We start from the raw sequence: 22,634 nt of genomic DNA, 5'->3' as shown, positions 1-22,634 counted from the left end.
GTAGTTCCACATCCTTACCAGCGTTTGGTATTGTCAGTGTTTTGGACTTTGGTTGAATATTAGGTGTGTAGAGGCATTTCATTGTTTTAATTTGCAATTCTCTAATGACATATGATGTTGAACATCTTTTTGTATGCTTATTTGCCATCTATGTATCTTTTTTGGTGAGATCTTTTGCCTATTTTAAAAAATCAAGTTTTTCATTTTCTTAGTGTTGAGTTATCTATTAATATTTTATATCTGAGGTAAACATAAGAGAATCACCTTATTAAAAAAAAAAGCATCTCCTGATAGCTCAACTGGGAGCTGACTTGGTATTCAGCTAGGCCATGATGTTCTCGTGTTGAACATGAGCAGTTTCATAGGTCATCCACTCTGAGACAGTTGTGGTTTGAGGCAAAAACAAGATCACCTTGTAATCATGCCTGAACACAGACAAAAGCAAGAACATGGTGCAAACCACAAAAATGACCAACATCACCTCTCCATATTAATGCTCCGCTGCTTTTTTATCGATCTCAGCTTTAGCCCTACTCCATTCCTCATGTCTCATAGGTAAAAATTAAGATATTCAGTGATAAAATTGCTCCCACTTTCTGATAGTACCAAATCCAGAAGCAAAACCATCTTTACCTGGAACCTGCCCAACAAGACTGAGGGGGTCCCCAGGATGCAGGACTTTCAGTACTACAATCGGGAAATTCCTGGGCCAGCTTGATCACCCTACTCTCTAAAATAACCTAACACAAGCCCAAATATTTTAACAAGCTCCTCCTAACATCCTCATACTGAGATACCTCCAAGTTCCCAATAGTATTTGGTCTCCATTGCTGCAAACACTTCAAATAAATCCAACCTTGTTATACCGTGTTCCTGGTGGTCTTTGTTGATGGGCAAAGACCGGTCAACAAAATCAAAATGAAGCAAATACTATAGCAATAATTTAGTAGATTGCTCCTTAACAATAATGTTTTAAACAATTCATTTCCTTCTGACAATAGGAAGTGGAAAATTGTGTAACTTACGGGGAAGCCAAACAGCATGTTGAATCTTAACATAAAAGAAAAATGTCCAGAAAATATTATTATGCCATCATAAGGACTTTGTTTTATTGTTTTTATAACAACTTTCCTTCCTTTCTGTTTGTCAGGGATCATGTCTGACCACCAGTTTGGTAACCAGTTTATGTGCAGTGTGGTGGCCTCTCATGTGAGTCATCTGCCCACAACCAACCTCAGCTTCGTCTGGATTGCTCCACCTGCTGGCACAGGCTGTGTGAATTTCATGTAAGTACCCAAAATGTCTGTGACTGGTACAGAAGGCAAATGTGTTACCAAACCAAACTTGGGTCCACTCGCCTGCACACAGTAAAGCCAATCTATGGACACCAGCTTGTGGTGAAGGGAAGTACAGTGTTTATATCAGGGCACCAAACAAGGAGTCCAGGCAGCTAGTGCTCAAAAGACCTGAACTTCCCAGTGGCTTTCAGGGAAAGGTTTTTTAAAGACAGGGTGAGGGAGAGGGTTGTGGGGTATGTGATCAGCTCATGGACATTCTTCTGATTGGTTGATGGCAAGGTAATCAGGAGTTGATATTATCAGCCTCTGGTTCCAACTGGTCTGGGGTCAAGATGTTTGTGGGCAGCATACAGTTAACCACCTGGTGGGGGTTTCAGTATCTGCACAGCAGCTCAGAGGACATGTCTCAGAATATTATCTATAGCCCTTGAGGAGGAACTAAAGGTCCATGACTAAACTATTATAATTTTGTCTTGCTTGGCTGTTTGCCTTTGTTTCCACATTTTCTTACTTCTCTGATTAAATTTATGCTTTGGCACTCAGGGAAGGCCTAGGAGACTAAAGTTTTTCTACAAGTAAGAGGCAGGTGTAGGACATGGGGTGGTCTGTCCTGGGAAGGCCCCATAGGGTCCTGCTAGGTTACAAATATACTTCTCATGAGGTTACATATACAGTCACTATTTAAATGTATTATTTTAACAGATTTAACCTTAATTAAAGCCTCTCATTTTGGTGTCAAAAGAGGCCAAAACTGTAAAAAAAAAAAGTAATTTTAGCAGTTTATTTTTGCATATTTATTTATACCTCAGGAGATCTAAATTGGATTTTAGCTGATTAAAATACACAATAAGATAAAAATATGTGAAGAAATCAAGGCAATAGGAAAATGATATTCAGAAAATAAGATGAAAACAGGTACAAAAAAATGCTGTGAGTCTCCATACATGGTTTAGAAGAAGACCACAGATTAGAGATTTAGCTTTTAGCTTTCTAGCCACTAGTGCCAAGAGGAAAATGTGATCAGTTAGCTGATTCATGGTGGTAAGAAGTCAGAACTCTATAGAAACCTACTGAATCTCTCCTATGCTTTCATTAAGAGGAAACAGATAAATGTAGTGAACAATGTCCCAGCAGCATCCTTAGATAAACTCTGAACTACAGTTCAAGGTCTGTGACTTGTGACATCTCTCAATATAGACTGTTCCCCTACCCTTGCCTTACAATCACTGTTCCTCATCTTTCATAGTCGTCTCTTTTTTCCCCCATAGCCCTTTGTTCACTTCTAACACATGATATACTTCATTTATTTAATTATGTATGTTATTTATTGTGTGACTGTTCCTGCTGAAATGCAAGTTCCTTGAAGGCAAGAATGCATTTCTATTTTGTTCACTGATTTGCCCCAGTTGTCTAGTACAGTCTCTGTAAGCATTTACTAAATATTTCTTGAATGGACGAGTAGGCCAATGGAACAAGGTCAAAGGCAATTCAGAAACAGCTATTCTATGGGCAGTCAGGTGAAACAGAGCTGGAATCCATCTTGCATAGTGTTCTATTCCAACCTTCTACTCAGACAACAAAATCCCATAAAACCTGCATACTCCAAAATTTACCACTACCTTTTCTTCTCCCTTAATAATACACTGTTGACTGTCAAGGGTTTATATCACATCACTGATTATATACTCTCTCCCTATTCTCTGGGTCAGGGGTCACCAACCCCCCCCCCCACAGTCCGAAGACCAATAGCGGCCTGTTAAGAACCAGTCTGCACAGCAGGAAGTGAGCAGCGAGCGAGGAGTGAAGCTTTCTCTGCTGTTCCCCATCACTCCCCATCACCTGCATACCTCCTGAACCATCTCCTCCCACCCCACCGTGTCCTCCACGAAATCGGTCCCTGGTGCCAAGATGGTTGGGGACCACTGCTCTGGGTTACTCAGGCTGCAAACGTGAGATTCATCCCACCCAGGTGGTTGACATTTAATCCCATCATTTTCTCCCTCAGAAAGTTTTTCACACTTGAACCCTTTCCTTCCAGTACCTCTTGCTAAGATGATTGCAGTAGCTTCCTAACTGGTCTGTTCACCTCCAGCCTATTTCCCATCCAGTCCATCTTCCACATTGTTGTCTATTTAATCTTACTAAGGCACAAGTGCTCAAAACTTGGATATCCTAAGACTTCCTTCTAAAGGCCAGCCCTTGGGCATTGGTTTCAAGGTTCTTCCAAATCTTGCTGTTTATCATCTTCTCTCGTCTCCCATAGCCTGCACCTCCTGATGGGCACAAATTGGCAGTACTTCCCACGATTCCCTATACATTCCATGACTTTCTCTCTTTCTCCATGCTTTTCCCTTAGCCTAGAACGCTTTATTCTCTCAAATTCAATTGTTAAATTCCTATTCTTCCTTCAAGCTGGCATTCTTAAAAAATCTTCTGTAAAGCTTCTAAGACATCAGCAACAGAAGTGATGTGTATTGTCACATTTTGCTTGTAACTCTATTATAATGCTGACTATATTTTACTCTATATTTATTTGAGTTAATTTCTTGCCTTTTCTATTAGATTAGATTGGATAAGGACAAATTCTTATTTCTTCATGATTCCTCCACAGTTGGTTCAAGGACTTATACATAGAATTCACAGAAAATGCCCTTTGAATTCTGTATCCTGGGAGGGTGGGGGTTATTGGTTATAGGACCTCCCATGTATGCTCAAGTCCCGTATGTGAAACGGCATGGTACAGCAGACCCTCTGTATCTGTGGTTTCTTCATCCAGAGATTCAACCCACCATGGAAGCAAAATCCAGGGATACGGAGAGCCAGCTGTATCTGATGTACACTGTTGTCTTTTTCTTTAGTTTAATAGTAAGCTCTGACTCTCTCTTTCGGCATGCTTTATCTTACTCATGTTGGCACTTGTTAGGGGAATTTAAATTCTTGCCATGCATAACTTCTTCATTTAAACAAGAATTACTTTTTTGAAAGAACACAAATTAAATCTATGCCAGCAATACAGAACTGCCTATGTCCAAATAGATATAGTTATTCATTTAACCTGTTTTAAAATGATATTTGATGGCTTATGGCCTCACTGTTGCTGGGATATCAAATTGTATTCTCTTCTGATAAATAATGTAGATATTGTTTTGGGGGTGCCCTCAAAATACATGGCATAGGCCAAGTGAATCTGAGACTTAATTTTCCCACCCATTATATAAGATTAGTAATAATTTTCTGAAAAGGGTTTTTATGAGCATGCAGACTCCTGGATCTAGTCCTCAGCTTTGCAGGAAGTCCAGAGTCTTCAGAGGTGATCAGCCTCAAATCAGGGACTCCCCAAACCAAAAACAAAATTGGAAGATGCTGATAAATAACCAAGGAACTGGACGTTGGTTCAAGATGGTGGAGTAGAAGGACATGCTCTCACTCCCTCTTTCGAAAACACTGGAATCACAACTAACTGCTGAATAGTCATCGACAGGAAGACACTGGAACTCACCGAAAAAGATACCCCACATGCAAAGACAAAGAAGAAGCTGCAATGAGACGGTAGGAGGCGTGCTATCACAATAAAATCAAATCCCATAACTGCTGGGTGGGTGACTCACAAACTGGAGAACACTTATACCACAGGAGTCCACCCACTGGTGTGAAGGTTCTGAGCCACACATCAGGCTTCCCAACCTGGGGGTCCGGCAACGGGAGGAGGAATTCCTAGAGAATCAGACTTTGAAGGCTAATGGGATTTGATTGCAGGACTTCGACAAGACCAGCGGAAACAGAGACTCCACTCTTGGAGGGCACGCGCAAAGTAGTGTGCGAATCGGGACCCAGGGGAAGGAGCAGTGACCCCAAGGGAGACTGAACCAGACCTACCTGCTAGTGTTGGAGGGTCTCCTGCAGAGGTGGGGGGCAGCTGTGGCTCACCAAGGGACAAGGACACTGGCAGCAGAAGTTCTGGGAAGTACTTCTTGGTGTGAGCCCCCCCCAGAGTCCACCATTAGCCCCACCAAAGAGCCCGGGTAGGCTACAGTGTTGTGTCGCCTCAGGCCAAACAACCAACAGGGAGGGAACCCACCCCCACCCATAATGAGACAAGTGGATTAAAGTTTTACTGAGCTCTGCTCACCAGAGCAACAGCCAGCTCTACCTACCACCAGTCCCTCCCATCAGGAAACTTGCACAAGTCTCTTAGATAGTCTCCTCCACCAGAGGGCAGACAGTAGAAGCGAGAAGAACTACAATCCTGCAGCCTGTGGTACAAAAACCACATTCACAGAAAGATAGACAACATGAAAAGGCAGAGGGCTATGTACCAGATAAAGGAAGAAGATAAAACCCCAGAAAAACAACTAAATGAAAGGGAGATAGGCAATCTTCCAGAAAAAGAATTCAGAATAATGATAGTGAAGATGATCCAGGACCTCGGGAAAAAAATGGAGGCAAAGATCGAGGAGATGCAAGAAATGTTTAACAAAGATCTAGAAGATTTAAAGAACAAACAAACAGAGATGAACAAAACAATAACTGAAATGAAAACTACAGTAGAAAGAATCCATAGCAAAATAACTGAGGCAGAAGAACGGATTAGTGACCTGGAAGACAGAATGGTGGAATTCACTGCTGTGGAACAGAACAGAATAAAGAAAAAAGAATGAAAAGAAAGGAAGACAGACTAAGAGACCTCTGGGACAACATTAAATGCAACAATATTCACATTATAGGGGTCCCAGAAGGAGAAGAGAGAGAGAAAGGACCTGAGAAAATATTTGAAGAGATTATAGTTGAAAACTTCCCTAACATGGGAAAGGAAATAGCCACCCAAGTCCAGGAAGTGCAGAGAGACCCACACAGGATAAACCCAAGGAGAAACACACCGAGATACATAGTAATAAAATTGGCAAAAATTAAAGAAAAAGGAAAATTATTGAAAGCAGCAAGGGACAAACGACAAATAACAAACAAGGGAACTCCCATAAGGTTAACAGCTGATTTCTCAGCAGAAACTCTACAAGCCAGAAGGGAGTGGCATGATATACTTAAAGTGATGAAAGGGAAGAACCTACAACCAGATTACTCTACCCAGCAGAGACCTCATTCAGATTCGACAGAGAAATCAAAAGCTTTACAGACAAGCAAAAGCTAAGAGAATTCAGCACCACCAAACCAGCTCTACAACAAATGCTAAAGGAACTTCTCTAACTGGGAAACACAAGAGAAGAAAAGGACCTACAAAAACAAACCCAAAACAATTAAGAAAATGGTCGTAGGAACATACATATCGATAATTACCTTAAATGTGAATGGATTAAATGCTCCAACCAAAAGACACAGGCTTGCTGAATGGATACAAAAACAAGGCCCATATATATGCTGCCTACAAGAGACCCACTTCAGACCTAGGGACACATACAGACTGAAAGTGAGGGGATGGAAAAAGATATTCCGTGCAAATGGAAATCAAAAGAAAGCTGGAGTAGCAATACTCATGTCAGATAAAATAGACTTTAAAATAAAGACTGTTATAAGAGACAAAGAAGGACACTACATAATGATCAAGGGATCAATCCAAGAAGAAGATATAACAATTATAAATATATATGCAACCAACATAGGAGCACTTCAATACATAAGGCAACCTCTAACAGCTATAAGAGAGGAAATAGACAATAACACAATAATAGTAGGGGACTTTAACACCTCACTTACACCAATGGACTGATCATCCAAAATGAAAATAAATAAGGAAACACAAGCTTTAAATGACACAATAGACCAGATAGATTTAATTGATATTTATAGGACATTCCATCCAAAACCAGCAGAATACACTTTCTTCTCAAGTGTGCAAGGAACATTCTCCAGGATAGATCACATATTTGGTCACAAATCAAGCCTCAGTAAATTTAAGAATATTGAAATCATATCAAGCATCTTTTCTGACCACAATGCTATGAGATTAGAAATGAATCACAGGGGAAAAAACCGTAAAAAACACAAACACATGGAGGCTAAACAATATGTTACTAAATAACCAAGAGATCACTGAAGAAATCAAAGAGGAAATAAAAAAATACCTAGAGACAAATGACAGTGAAAACACGATGATCCAAAACCTATGGGATGCAGCAAAAGCAGTTCTAAGAGGGAAGTTCATAGCTATACAAGCCTACCTCAAGAAACAAGAAAAATCTCAAATAAACAATCTAACGTTACACCTAAAGGAACTAGAGAAAGAAGAACAAAGAAAACCCAAAGTCAGCAGAAAGAAAGAAATCATAAAGATCAGAGCAGAAATAAATGAAATAGAAACAGAGAAAATAATAGCAAAGATCAATAAAACTAAAAATTGGTTCTTTGAGAAGATAAACAAAATTGATAAACCATGAACCAGACTCATCAAGAAAAAGAGGGAGGGGACTCAAATCAATAAAATTAGAAATGAAAAAGGAGAAGTTACAACAGACACTGCAGAAATACAAAGCATCCTAAGAGACTACTACAAGCAACTGTATGCCAATAAAATGGACAACCTGGAAGAAGTGGACAAATTCTTAGAAAGATGTAACCTTCCAAGACTGAACCATTAAGAAATAGAATATATGAACAGACCAATCACAAGTAATGAAATTGAAACTGTGATTAAAAATCTTCCAACAAACAAAAGTCCAGGACCAGATGGCTTCACAGGTGAGTTCTATCAAACATTTAGAGAAGAGCTAACACCCATCCTTCTCAAACTCTTCCAAAAAATTGCAGAAGGAACACTCCCAAACTCATTCTATGAGGCCACCATCACCTTGATACCAATACCAGACCAAGATACTACAAAAAAAGAAAACTACAAACCACTATCACTGATAAATATAGATGCAGAAATCAACAAAATACTAGCAAACAGAGTCCAACAACACATTAAAAGGATCATACACCATGATCAAGTGGGATTTATCCCAGGGTTGCAAGGATTCTTCAATATACTCAAATCAATCAATATGATACAGCATATTAACAAATTGAAGAATAAAAACCATATGATCATCTCAGTAGATGCAGAAAAAGCTTTTGACAAAATTCAACACCCATTTATGATAAAAACTCTCCAGGAAGTGGGCATAAAAGAAATCTACTTCAACATAATAAAGGCCATATATGACAAACCCACAGTAAACATCGTTCTCAATGGTGAAAAACTGAAAGCATTTCCTCTAAGATCAGGAACAAGATGAAGATGTCCACTCTTACCACTGTTACTCAACATAGTCTTGGAAATCCTAGCCACGGCAATCAGAGAAGAAAAAGAAATAAAAGGAATACAAATTGGAAAAGAAGAAGTAAAACTGTCACTGTTTGCAGATGATATGATACTATAGATAGAGAATCCTGAAGATGCCACCAGAAAACTACTAGAGCTAATCAATGAATTTGGTAAAGTTGCAGGATACAAAATTAATGCACAGAAATCTCTTGCATTCCTATACACTAAGGATGAAAAATCTGAAAGAGAAATGAAGGAAACACTCCCATTTACAATTGCAACAAAAAGAATAAAATACCTAGGAGTAAACCTACCTAGGGGTACAAAAACCTGTATGCAGAAAACTGTAAGACACTGATGAAAGAAATTAAAGGTGATACCAACAGATGGAGAGATATACCATGTTCTTGGATTGGAAGAATCAATATTGTGGAAATGACTATACTACCCAAAGCAATCTACAGTTTCAGTGCAATCCCTATCAAATTCCCAATGGCATTTTTCACAGAAATAGAACAAGGAATCTTAAAATTTGTATGGAGACTCAAAAGACCCCGAATAGCCAAGGCAGTCTTGAGGGGAAAAAACGGAGCTGGAGGAATCAGACTCCCTGACTTCAGACTATACTACAAAGCTACAGTCATCAAGACAATATGGTACTGGCACAAAAACAGAAATATAGATCAATGGAACAGTATAGAAAGCCCAGAGATAAACCCACGCACCTATGGTCAACTAATCTATGACAAAGGAGGCAAGGATATACAATGGAGAAAAGCCAGTCTTTCAATAACTGGTGCTGTGAAAACTGGATAGCTACTTGTAAAAGAATGAAATTAGAACACTCCCTAACACCATACACAAAAATAAACAAAATGGATTAGAGACCTAAATGTAAGACCGGGCAGTGTAAAACTCTTAGAGGAAAACATAGGAAGAACACTCTGACATAAATAACAGCAAGATATTTTTTGATCCACCTCCTAGAGTAATGGAAATAAAAACAAAAATAAACAAATGGGACCTAATGAAACTTAAAAGCTTTTGCACAACAAAGGAAACCATAAACAAGACAAAAAGATAACCCTCAGAATGGGAGAAAATATTTGCAAATGAATCATCGAGCGAAGGATTAATCTCCAAAATATATAAACAGCACATGCAGCTCAATATTAAAAAAACAAACAACCCAATCCAAAAATGGGCAGAAGACCTAAATAGACCTTTCTCCAAAGAAGACATACAGATGGCCAAGAAGCACATGAAAAGCTGCTCAACATCACTAATTATTAGAGAAATGCAAATCAAAACTACCATGAAGTATCACCTCACACCAGTTAGAATGGGCATCATCAGAAAATCTACAAACAACAAATGCTGGAGAGGGTGTGGACAAAAGGGAACCCTCTTGCACTGTCGGTGGGAATGTAAATTGATACAGCCACTATGGCGAACAGTATGGAGGTTCCTTAAAGAACTAAAAATAGAATTACCATATGACTCAGCAATCCCACTACTGGGCATATACCCTGAGAAAACCATAATTCAAAAAGACACATGCACCCCAATGTTCATTGCAGCACTATTTACAATAGCCCGGTCATGAAAGCAACCTAAATGCCCATCAACAGACAAATGGATAAAGACAATGTGGTACATATATACAATGGAATATTACTCAGCCATGAAAAGGAATGAAGTTGGGTCATTTGTAGTGACGTGGATGGATCTAGAGAGTGTCATACAGAGTGAATTAAGTCAGAAAGAGAAAAACAAATATCGTGTATTAATGCATATATGTTGAACCTAGAAAATGGTACAGGTGATCCGGTTTGCAGAGCAGAAATTGAGATACAGATGTAAATAACAAACGTATGGACACCAAGGGGGGAAAGCGGCGGGGTTGGGGGTCGTGGTGTGATGAATTGGGAGATTGGGATTGACATGTATACACTGATGTGTATAGAATGGATGACTAATACGAAAATAAATAAATAAATAAACAAAAAAGAGCAGAGAAGTACACTGCTAAATACTTGAAAAGGTTTGTCATATAGTTTCTTAACTATAAAAGATAAATGGATCTTGAAGATGACAAATATTGGTTTTTTTACTTGATATATCTGATTTGCGCTCCTCCAAATCAACTGGTTTTAAGTACTCAAAATCCCAGTGCTTTTATAACTGTTAATGCTTCTTTTTTTAATAAATTAATTTATTTTAAAAAATAACCAAGGTACGGGAAAGGTATTCCCTTAGTGTTTTTTCCCACACATTCTCTGACAATAATTAGCTGGGGAATTTGCCAAAATACAAATTCCCTGTCCCAGAGAATCATGTTCTCCAGAAGAGGGGGTCTGGGGATCTATATTTTAAACTCACACTCCAGGTGATTCTTACCAGGGAAGTCTGAGAAACATTGTAGTTTAATACATTGTCTTTCTGGTATTGATTTATGGTAGGAGGAGAAATATATGTTTTTAGTTCCCAGGTTTTTTTAAAAAAATATCTATCATCTAGGGTATCCTCTTTATGGTATCAGTAATATTAGAAACCAAATTATAATCAGAAGTGACTTGGCAAGCATAATGTAGGTATTTTAAGTCAGCCCCAGTGTTTTATTAGCTGTTGGTAAAAAAATACAGCTTGGTTAGAAGTAATTTTTACTGATTACAAAGGGGTTTACACACCCTCACTTGTATTTCATAATAAAATTTTGATGATGCAATTTGCACTTTTTAGCATTCTTAATAAATGTTTGAGTCTCTGTTTATTGTAAGCCATGACTATGTTGAATCTTACATAGAGTAGCTGCTTCCTATGTGGGCAAGACGTTTTTGTTGATCTCTTTTCCTAATTAGTTTGTGAGAGAGTACAGGAAAACTGAAGATTGGACGTGGACCACTGAACAATTCATTTGAAATTTTCTGAACTCAAGTCTTGCAATTTCTTACCTTTGTTTCTTACTACAGTATTTATTATGTGTTCAGTAGAGGTATATGTAAGAGTTAATATCTATAATTAGTATGTGCCCAGTAGTACTTGAAGAGGATTGCTAATGTTCAACATTAATGTAAACATTTCACAAAGATAAAATAAAACAACCACCTATGGCATTTGAATATAAATATACTCTGATTCTCTCTTTTCTAACTAACTTCCAAAATTAAAGCTTTTACTTTTTAAGGTAGAGAGAATTACTTTGTAGAAATTAAACTTTAACCAGAGTTATATGCTTTTGTAGTGTGTTTTGTATGACGTTTTCATATCATTATTTAATTTTTCACATGTGTGTTTTCTTTTTTAAATGGGTTTGAAATCCCCGAAGGTCAGGGACTGTGTTAGGTATTTTTATATATCTAATAGTTCTTTAATACTGAACTATAGACAATAGAAAGTCCTCAATATATATTTTTTCTTGCTTTATTTTTTATTTTATTTTATTTATTGAGGTATAGTTGATTTACAACATCGTGTTAGTTTCAGGTGTACAGCACAGTGGTTCAAATATATATATACATACATACATATATACATATTACATATATATTCCTTTTCAGATTCTTTTCCATTATAGGTTATTACAAAATATTGAGTGTAGTCAGTAAATATTTCTTAATAACTAATGACATATTTCATTGATTCTAAAATACAGAAGTTTCTTTTACATTTTGGTATCTCTAAAATTGCGTCTTACATTTGATGGCATCTTACAATTATAATTTGCAGCATGTATTTTACTTTTTAAATTTATATATTTATTTATTTTTGTCTGTGTTGGGTCTTCGTTGCTGCACGCGGGCTTTCTCTAGTTGTGGAGAGCGGGGGCTACTCTTCGTTCAGTGCGCGGGCTTCTCATTGCAGTGGTTTCTCTTGTTGTGGAGCATGGGCTCTAGGCGCGCAGGCTTCAGTAGTTGTGGCTCGTGGGCTCTAGAGCACAGGCTCAGTAGTGGTGGCGCATGGGCTTAGTTGCTCCGCGGCATGTGGGATCTTCCCAGAGCAGGGATCAAACCCATGTCCCCTGCACTGGCAGGCAGATTCTTATCCACTGCACCACCAGAAAGCCCTTACTTCTTAATATTATGATTGATGGTGTTTTGGATTTGAAGAAATCCAGCAACTAATATTTATCATTTATCATGTATGTGGTCTCTCTAGAGCTGACAGTTGAATCAACACTGTACCCAATTCTGCAACCTCATATTGGTATAGCCAGTGTATGGTGCAAACTCTGTGATTTTAAAAACCTAGTTATCTATTTAAATCCTTTTTAAAAACACCTCATTGTAAGAACTATGGAACATTTGAAATGAAATTCCAAACAATTATATAATGTGCTGTGTGTGCCCTTCTCAGGGAAGAGTAAGTGGCATGCTGTCTGAATAAGCCAGGTTTTATTGGAAAACCACTTAGCCACATAGTCATTTGGACTCTTTTTTTTTTTAAACGTCTTTATTGGAGTATAATTGCTTTACAGTGGTGTGTTAGTTTCTGATGTATAACAAAGTGAATCAGCTATACATATACATATATCCCCATATCCCCACCCTCCTGCGTCTCCCTCCCACCCTCCCTATCCCACCCCTCTAGGTGGTCACAAAGCACCGAGCTGATGTCCCTGTGCTATGCGGTTGCTGCCCACTAGCTATCAATTTTACATTTGGTAGTGTATATATGTCCATGCCACTCTCTCACTTCGTCCCAGCTTAGCCTTGTCCCACCCCGTGTCCTCAACTCCATTCTCTAGATCTACATCTTTATTCCTGTCCTGCCCCTAGGTCTTCAAAACCATTTTTTTTTTTAGATTCCATCTATATGTGTTAGCATACGGTATTTGTTTTTCTGTTTCTGACTTACTTCACTCTGTATGACAGTCTCTAGGTCCATCCACCCGACTACAAAAAACTCAATTTCGTTTCCTTTTATGGCTGAGTAATATTCCATTGTATATATGTGCTACATCATCTTTATCCATTCATCTGTCGATGGACACTGAGGTTGGTTCCATGTCCTGGCTATTGTAAATAGAGCTGCAATGAACATTGTGGTACATGACTCTTTTTGAATTATGGTTTTCTCAGGGTATATGCCCAGTAGTGGGATTGCTGGGTTGTACAGTAGTTCTATTTTTAGTTTTTAAAGGAACCTCCCTACTGTTCTCCATAGTGGCTGTATCAATTTACATTCCCACCAACAGTGCAAGAGGGTTCCCTTTTCTCCACACCCTCTGCAGCATTTATTGTTTGTCAATTTTTTGGTGATGGCCATTCTGATTGGTGTGAAGTGATAAACCTCATTGTAGTTTTGATTTGCATTTCTCTAATAATTAGTGATGTTGAGCATCCTTTCATGTGTTTGTTGGCAATCTGTATATCTTCTTTGGAGAAATGTCTATTTAGGTCTTCTGCGCATTTTTGGATTGGGTTTTTTTTTTTTTTTTTTTTTTTTTGATGTGGAGCTGCATGAGCTGCTTCTGTATTTTGGAGATTAATCCTTTGTCAGTTGCTTTGCTTGCAAATATTTTCTCCCATTCTGAGGGTTGTCTTTTTGTCTTATTTATGGTTTCCTTTGCTGTGCAAAAGCTTTTCACTTTCATTAAGTCCCATGTGTTTATTTTTGTTTTTATTTCCATTTCTCTCAGAGGTGGGTCAAAAAGGATCTTGCTGTGATTTATGTCATAGAGTGTACTGCCTATGTTTTCTTCTAAGAGTTTGATAGTATCTGGCCTTACATCTAGGTCTTTAATCCATTTTGAGTTTATTTTTGTGTACAGTGTTAGGGATTGTTCTAATTTCATTTTTTACATGGAGCTGTGCAGTTTTCCCAGCATCACTTATTGAAGAGACTGTCTTTTCTCCATTGTATATCCTTGCCTCCTTTGTCATAGATTAGTTGACCATAGGTGCATGGGTTTATCTCTGGGCTTTCTATCCTGTTCCATTGATATGTATTTCTATTTTTGTGCCAGTGCCATATTGTCTTGATTACTGTAGCTTTGTAGTATAGTCTGAAGTCAGGGAACCTGATTCCTCCAGCTCCATTTTTCTGTCTCAATATTGTGCTGGTGATTCAGGGTCTTTTGTGTTTCCATACAAATTGTGAAATTTTTTGTTCTAGTTCTGTTAGAAATGCCATTGGTAATTTGATCGGGATTGCATTGAATCTGTAGATTGCTTTGGGTAGTATAGTCATTTTCACAATGTTGATTCTTCCAATCCAAAAACATGGTATATCTCTCCATCTCTTTGTATCATCTTGAATTTCTTTCATCAGTGTCTTATAGTTTTCTGCATACAGGTCTTTTGTATCCTTAGGTAGGATTATTCCTAGGTATTTTATTCTTTTTGTTGCAATGGTAAATGGGAGTGTTTCCTTCATTTCTCTTTCAGATTTTTCATCCTTATTGTATAGGAATGCAAGAGATTTCTGTGCATTAATTTTGTATCCTGCAACTTTACCAAATTCATTGATTAGCTCTAGTAGTTTTCTGGTGGCATCTTCAGGATTCTCTATCTATAGTATCATATCATCTGCAAACAGTGACAGTTTTACTTCTTCTTTTCCGATTTGTATTCCTTTTATTCCTTTTTCTTCTCTGATTGCTGTGGCTAAAACTTCCAAAACTATGTTGAGTAATAGTGGTGAGAGTGGACAACCTTGTCTTGTTCCTGATCTTAGAGGAAATGGTTTCAGTTTTTCACCATTGAGAACAATGTTGGCCGTGGGTTTGTCATATATGGGCTTCTTTATGTTGAGGTAAGTTCCCTCTGTGTCTACTTTCTGGAGAGTTTTTATCATAAATGGGTGTTGAATTTTGTCAATAGCTGTTTCTACATCTATTGAGATGATCATCTGGTTTTTCTCCTTCAGTTGGTTAATATGGTGTATCCTATTGATTGATTTGCAGATATTGAAGAATCCTTGCATTCCCTGGATAAACCCCACTTGATCATGGTGTATGATCCTTTTAATGTGCTGCTGGATTCTGTTTGCTAGTATTTTGTTGAGGATTACTGCATCTGTGTTAATCAGTGATATTGGCCTGTCGTTTTCTTTTTTTGTGATTGTTTGTCTGGTTTTGGTATCAGGGAGATAGTGGCCTCATAGAATGAGTTTGGGAGTGTTCCTCCCTGTGCTATATTTTGGAAGAGTTTGAGAAGGATAGATGTTAGCTCTTCTCTAAATGTTTGATCACATTCACCTGTAGAGCCATCTGGTCCTGGCCTTTTGTTTGTTGGAATATTTTTAATCACAGTTTCAATTTCAGTGCTTGTGATTGGTCTGTTCATATTTTCTATTTCTTCCTGGTTCAGTCTCGGAAGGAAATGGAAATTTTCCATTTCTTCCAGGTTGTCCATTTTACTGGCATATAGTTGCTTCTAGTAATCTCTCATGATCCTTTGTATTTTGGCAATGTCAGTCGTTACTTCTCCTTTTTTTTTTTTTTTTTGCAGTATGTGGGCCTCTCACTGTTGTGGCCTCTCCCATTGCAGAGCACAGGCTACGGACGCTCAGGCTCAGCAGCCATGGCTCACGGACATAGCTGCTCCGCGGCATATGGGATCTTCCTGGACCGGGGTATGAACCCGTGTCCCCTGCTTCGGCAGGCAGACTCTTAACCACTGCGCCGCCAGGGAAGCCCACTTCTCCTTTTTTATTTCTAATTCTGTTGATTTGAGTCCTCTCTCTTTTTTTTCTTGATGTGTCTGGCTAATGGTTTATCAATTTTGTTTAACCTCTCAAAGAACCAGCTTTTAGTTTTATTGATCTTTGGTATCATTTCCTTCATTTCTATTTCATTTATTTCTGCTCTGATGTTTATGATTTCTTTCCTTCTGGTAACTTTGGGGTTTTTTTGTTCTTGTTTCTCTAATTGATTTAGTTGTAAGTTTAGCTTGTTTATTTGAGATGTTTCTTGTTTCTTGAGGTAGGATTGTATTGCTGTAAACTTCCATCTTAGAACTGATTTTGCTGCATCCCATAGGTTTTGTGTCTTCATGTTTTCATTGTCATTTGCTTCTAAGTATTTTTTGATTTCCTCTTTAATTTCTTCAGTTATCTCTTGGTTATTTAGTAGTGTATTGTTTAGCCTCCATGTGTTTGTATTTCTTAGATATTTTTCCTTGTAAATGATATCTAGTCTCCTGACGTTGTGGTTGGAAAAAATACTTGATAGGATTTCAATTTTCTTAAATTTACCGAGGCTTGATTTATGACCCAAGATATGATCTATCCTGGAGTACATTCCATGAACACTTGAGAAGAAAGTGTATTCTGTTGTTTTTGAGTGGAATCTCCTATAAATATCAATAAGTCCATCTTGTTTAATGTATCATTTAAAGCTTGTGTTTCCTTATTTATTTTCATTTTGGATGATCTGTCCATTGGTGAAAGTTGGGTGTTAAAGTCCCCTACTATGATAGTGTTACTGTCGATTTCCCCTTTTATGGCTGTTAGCATTTGCCTTTTGTATTGAGGTGCTCCTATGTTGAGTGCATAAATATTTACAATTGTTATATCTTCTTCTTGGATTGATCCCTTGATCTTTATGTAGTGTCCCTCTTTGTCTCTTGCAATAATCTTTATTTTAAAGTCTATTTTGTCTGATATGAGAATTGCTATTCCAGTTATCTTTTGATTTTCATTTGCATGGAATATCTTTTTCCATCCCCTCACTTTCAGTCTGTATGTGTCCCTAGGTCTGAAGTGGGTCTCTTGTAGACAGTATTTATACGGGTCTTGTTTTTGTATCCATTCAGCCAGTCTCTGTCTTCTGGTTGGAGCATTTAATCCATTTACATTTAAGGTAGTTATTGATATGTATTTTCATATTACCATTGTCTTAATTGTTTTGGGTTTGTTTTTATAGGTCTTTTCCTTCTCTCATATTTCCTGCCTAGAGAAGTTCCTTTAGCATTTGTTGTAAAGCTGGTTTGGTGGTGCTGAATTCTCTTAGCTTTTGCTTGTCTATAAAGGTTTTAATTTGTCTGTCAAATCTGAATGAGATCCTTGCTGGGGAGTAATCTTGGTTGTATTTTTTTCCCTTTCATCACTTTAAATATGTCCTGCTACTCCCTTCTGGCTTGCAGAGTTTCTGCTGAAAGATCAGCTGTTAACCTTATGGGGATTCCCCTGTATGTTATGTTACTTTTCCCTTGCTGCTTTTAATATTTTTTCTTTGCATTTAATTTTTGATAGTTTGATTAGTATGTGTCTTGGCTTGTTTCTCCTTGGATTTATCCTGCATGGGACTCTCTGTGCTTCCTGGACTTGACTGACTATTTCCTTTCCAATGTTAGGGAAGTTTTCAACTATAATCTCTTCAAATATTTTCTCAGTCCCTTTTTTTTTTCTCTTCTTCTTTTGGGACCCCTAGAATTCGAATGTTGTTGCATTTAATGTTGTCCCAGAGGTCTCTGAGACTGTCCTCAAGTCTTTTCATTCTTTTGTCTTTATTCTACTCTGCAGTAGTTATTTCCAGTATTTTATCTTCCAGGTCACTTATCCATTCTTCTGCCTCAGTTATTCTGCTACTGATTTCTTCCAGAGAATTTTAACTTACATTTATTGTGTTGTTCATCATTGTTTGTTTGCTCATTAGTTCTTCTAGGTCCTTGTTAAACGTTTCTTGTATTTTCTCCATTCTATTTCCAAGATTTTGGATCACTTTACTATCATTACTCTGAATTCTTTTTCAGGTCAACTGCCTATATTTCCTCTTCATTTGTTTGGTTTGGTGGGTATTTACCTTGCTCCTTCATCTGCTGTGTATTTCTCTGTCTTCTCATTTTGCTTAACTTACTGTGTTTGGAGTCTCCTTTTTGTAGGCTGCATGTTCGTAGTTCCCATTGTTTTTGGTGTCTGCCCCCAGTTGGTCAGGTTAGTTCAGTGTGTTGTGTAGGCTTCCTGGTGGAGAGGAGTGGTGCCTGTGTTCTGGTGGGTGAGGCTGGATCTTGTCTTTCTGGTTGGCAGGACCGCGTCTGCTGGTATGTTTTGGGGTGTCTCTGAACTTATAATGACTTTAGGCAACCTCTGTGCTCATGGGTGGGATTGTGTTCCTCTCTTGCTAGTTGCTTGGCATAGGGTGTCCAACACTGTAGTTTGCTGGTCGTTGAGTGGAGCTGGGTCTTAGCGTTGAGATGGAGATATCTGGGAGAGCTTTCGCCATTTGATATTATGTGGGGCTGGGAAGTCTCTGCTGGACCAGTGTCCTGAACTCGGCTCTCCCACCTCAGAGGCTCAGGCCTGACACCCGGCCAGAGCACCAATACCCTGTCAGACACACAGCTCAGAAGAAATGTGGGGTAAAAGAAAGAAAGAAAGGAAAAAATAAAATAAATAAATAACGTTATTAAATAATAAGAAATAAAAAGTATTTAATGTAAAAAAATAAAAAAGTAATAAAGAAAAGAAAAAAGAGGGCTTCCCTGGTGGCGCAGTGGTTGAGAGTCCACCTGCCGATGCAAGGGACACGGGTTCGTGTCCTGGTACGGGAAGATCCCACATGCCACAGAGTGGGTGGGCCCGTGAGCTATGGCCGCTGAGCCTGCGTGTCCGGAGCCTGTGCTCCGCAACGGGAGAGGCCACAACAGTGAGAGGCCCGCGTACTGAAAAAAAAAAAAGAAAAGAAAAAAGAGAGAAAGAAGAGGGCAAACAAACCGAAAAACAAATCCACCAATGATAACAAGCACTAAAAACTATACTTTAAAAAAAAAAAAAAGAATGGACAGACAGAACCCTAGGACAAATGGTAAAAGCAAAGCTATACAGAGAGAATCACCCAAAGAAACATACACATACACACTCACAAAAAGAGAAAAAGTAAAAAGAAAAGAAAAAATAGATATATATTAAAAAAAAACAAAGGAAGCCAGCAACCAAATCAATAAACAAATCTACCAATGATAATAAGCTCTAAATACTAAACTAAGATAAACATAAAAGCAGAAACAAATTAGATGCAGAAAGCAAACCCCAAGTCTACAGTTGCTCCCTAGGCCCACCACCTCAATTTTGGGATGATTTGTTGTCTATTCAGGTATTCCACAGATGCAGGGTATATCAAGTTGATTGTGGAGATTTAATCCGCTGCTCCTGAGGCTGCTGGGAGAAATTTCCCTGTCTCTTCTTTGTTCGCACAGCTCTTGGGGTTCAGCTTTGGATTTGTCCCCACCTCTGTGTGTAGGTCACCTGAGGGCATCTTTTCCCCGCCCAGACAGGACAGGGTTAAAAGAGCAGGTGATTAGGGGGCTCTGGCTCACTCAGGCTTGGGGGAGGGAGGGGTACAGAATGCAGGGTGAGCCTGCAGTGGCAGAGCCTGGCGTGACATTGCAACAGCCTGAGGCGCACTGTGCGTTCTCTTGGGGAAGCTGTCCCTGGATCACAGGACCCTGGCAGTGGCAGTCTGCACAGGCTTCTGGGAAGGGAGGTATGGATAGTGACCTGTGCCTGCACACAGGTCCCTTGGTGGCTGCGGCAGCAGCCTTAGCATTTCATGCCCATGTCTGGTGTCCACGCTGATAGCCGCGGCTGCACCCATCTCTGAAGCTCGTTTAGGTGGTGCTCTGAATCCCCTCTCCTTGCACACCCCAAAACAATGGTCTCTTGCCTCTTAGGCAGGTCCAGGTTTTTTCCCAGACTCCCTCTCAGCTAGCTGTGGTGCACTAGCCCCCTTCAGGCTGTGTTCATGCAGCCAACCCCAGTCTTCTCCCTGGGATCTGACCTCCGAAGCCCGAGCCTCAGCCCCCAGCCCCCACCTGCCCTGGCGGGTGAGCAGACAAGCCTTTGGGCTGGTGAGTGCTGGTGGCACTGATCCTCTGTGTGGGAATCTCTCCACTTTGCCCTGTGCACCCCTGTTGCTGCACTCTCCTCCATGGCTCTGAAGCTTCCCTCCCACCCACCCCCTGTCTCCAGCAGTGAAGGGGCTTCCTATTGTGTGGAAAGTTTTCCTCCTTCACAGCTCCCTCCCAGAGGTGCAGGTCCCATCCCTATTCTTTTGTCTCTGTTTTTTCTTTTTTCTTTTGCCCTACCCAGGTATGTGGGGAGTTTCTTGCCTTTTGAGAAGTCTGAGGTCTTCTGCCAGTGTTCAGTAGGTGTTCTGTAAGAGTTGTTCCACCTGTAGATGTTTTTTTGATGTATTTGTGAGGAGGAAGGTGATCTCCACGTCTTACTCCTCTGCCATCTTGAAGGTCTTCCCTGGACTGTCTTTTTACTGCCTTTCTCATTAAAAATAATCAAGTGAGAGACACAGAGAAGAGGATGGCCTGAGGATAAAGTTGCTGGTTGTACTGGTACAAATATATCAAATGGATCAAATAATAACTGAAATTATTTTGTCATTAGTTTTTTGACACCAGTTGATGACATTTACATTTTAAGTGATAGGTTCATCCAGAGATCCGCTTAGTATGCAGATCTTACGACAGTAAGTTTGTATTTACTTTTGTATTTGATTAGTCTTTAATGATTACTAACCTTAATTATCTGAAGTTTTTGGATGTAAGTTAAAAAAAAAATTCCCAAGGGTCAGGAGGTGGTACAGAGAGAAAAGAGGGAAGAGGAAGGAGAAGAAGAGGGTGGGGGGGATGAGGAGGAGGAGAGAAAAGGTAGGGATGGGGCAAGGGATGGAGGGAAGAAAGGAAGGAAGGAAATCTCCAGGGCATCTAACCCTAAAAGCTAGTGAGAAACTAACAAGGAAAGGCTATAAAATAACAACTGCAAAATTCATTAATATTTTTGAAGATATACAATGTACGAGTCACTGTTCTTAGTTGACATCTTTTAACCCATTTTATTCTCACAGTAATTCTATGAAGTAGGTGCTGTTATTTTCTCAGTTTACAGATGAGTAAATCAAAGTACAGAGATGTTATATAACTCGCCTAACATAACTCACATAGCGATTGACACAGCCTGGATTTAGAAGACAGTCCAGTTTCAAGCAGGTGATTTTTGCCACTTTACTACATTTGCCTCTAAAATCATCACTTACCTATTTTATAGGATAAAATACCCATGATATTGATATGATGAAAATTAGAGTTTTTAATGGGGTATCAGAATCTCTCAAACATTTTTTTTTTTTTTTTTTTGTGGTACGCGGGCCTCTCACCATGGGCTTCTCCCATTGCGGAGCACAGGCTCCAGACGCGCAGGCTCAGCAGCCATGGCTCATGGGCCCAGCCGCTCTGCTGCATGTGGGATCTTCCCAGACCGGGGCACGAACCCGTGTCCCCTACATTGGCAGGCGGACTCTCAACCACTGCGCCACCAGGGAAGAATCTCTGAATTCCAAGAATCTCTCAAACTTTTTAACGTGGCAACATGTGTTTCCTATCCTCATTTTGAAATCTATCTCTACATGAGATATTATAATATTATCTAACTCATTCAAATATCCTAAGGCACTGATCTAAACTTCTGAAATGTGGAGAAGACAGTAGACTCATATGTCAAACATAGGCCTGATCTTGATATGTATGATGTAGGTTCATTCTTTGGGTGCTGATTATACCCATCCCTTGTCACAAGGGGATTGCATATAGGGAGAGAATGTGTGAATTAAAGGCAAAATTGAATACTGTTAGATTTAAGTTAAACTGATTAGACAGATGCTAGCATAATATTAGAATAAAAATGGAACAAAAAAGATCAGATTTGTGCCTAAATTAATGCTGATTTAACCTTAAGTGAACTCCTTCACAACCGAGAACAGAATGAAGCAAGCAATGTTCTATTTAAGATACTGAAACAACAACAAAGAATTGAACTCAAGGCAGCAAAGAGGTATACAGGTGGACCATATTTGAACATTTGATGTTTTAAAGGAAGATTCTCCTAGAGGGGCTTTAAAAGTACACTAAACAAGAAGACAAAAAATCATTTTAGAGAATTGAAGACATTGGTACTTTCTGAACACTGAACAGGCTCAAAGTAATACTGAGGCAGAGATTTGAATTGCTGCCTTGAGTATATCTCTGATACCTTTAATTTTTGATGAGAGCCATTCTAGTCTTTCTGGAGGATTCCCATGAAAGATAGTGTGGTTGCCCATTTATTCCCATCAATCAGAAGAAAAC

At 39.0% G+C, this 22,634-nt stretch overlaps 1 protein-coding gene across 1 annotated transcript in view; it reads left to right on the top strand.

Moving 5' to 3' along the window:
* Positions 1-22,634, top strand: part of RELN (reelin) — a 525,441-nt gene that overhangs the window by 149,269 nt on the left and 353,538 nt on the right. Inside the window, exon 3 of the mRNA XM_082631643.1 lies at positions 1,151-1,286. Coding sequence (XP_082487769.1) covers positions 1,151-1,286 — 136 coding nt within the window. The remainder of the gene's footprint in view (positions 1-1,150; positions 1,287-22,634) is intronic.

This window comes from Mesoplodon mirus, assembly GCF_964341445.2.
Source record: "Mesoplodon mirus genome assembly, chromosome: 9".
NCBI classification, from domain to species: domain Eukaryota; kingdom Metazoa; phylum Chordata; class Mammalia; order Artiodactyla; family Ziphiidae; genus Mesoplodon; species Mesoplodon mirus.
Note: the sequence above shows the minus strand (reverse complement) of the source record. Positions and strands in the feature narration are given on the sequence as shown.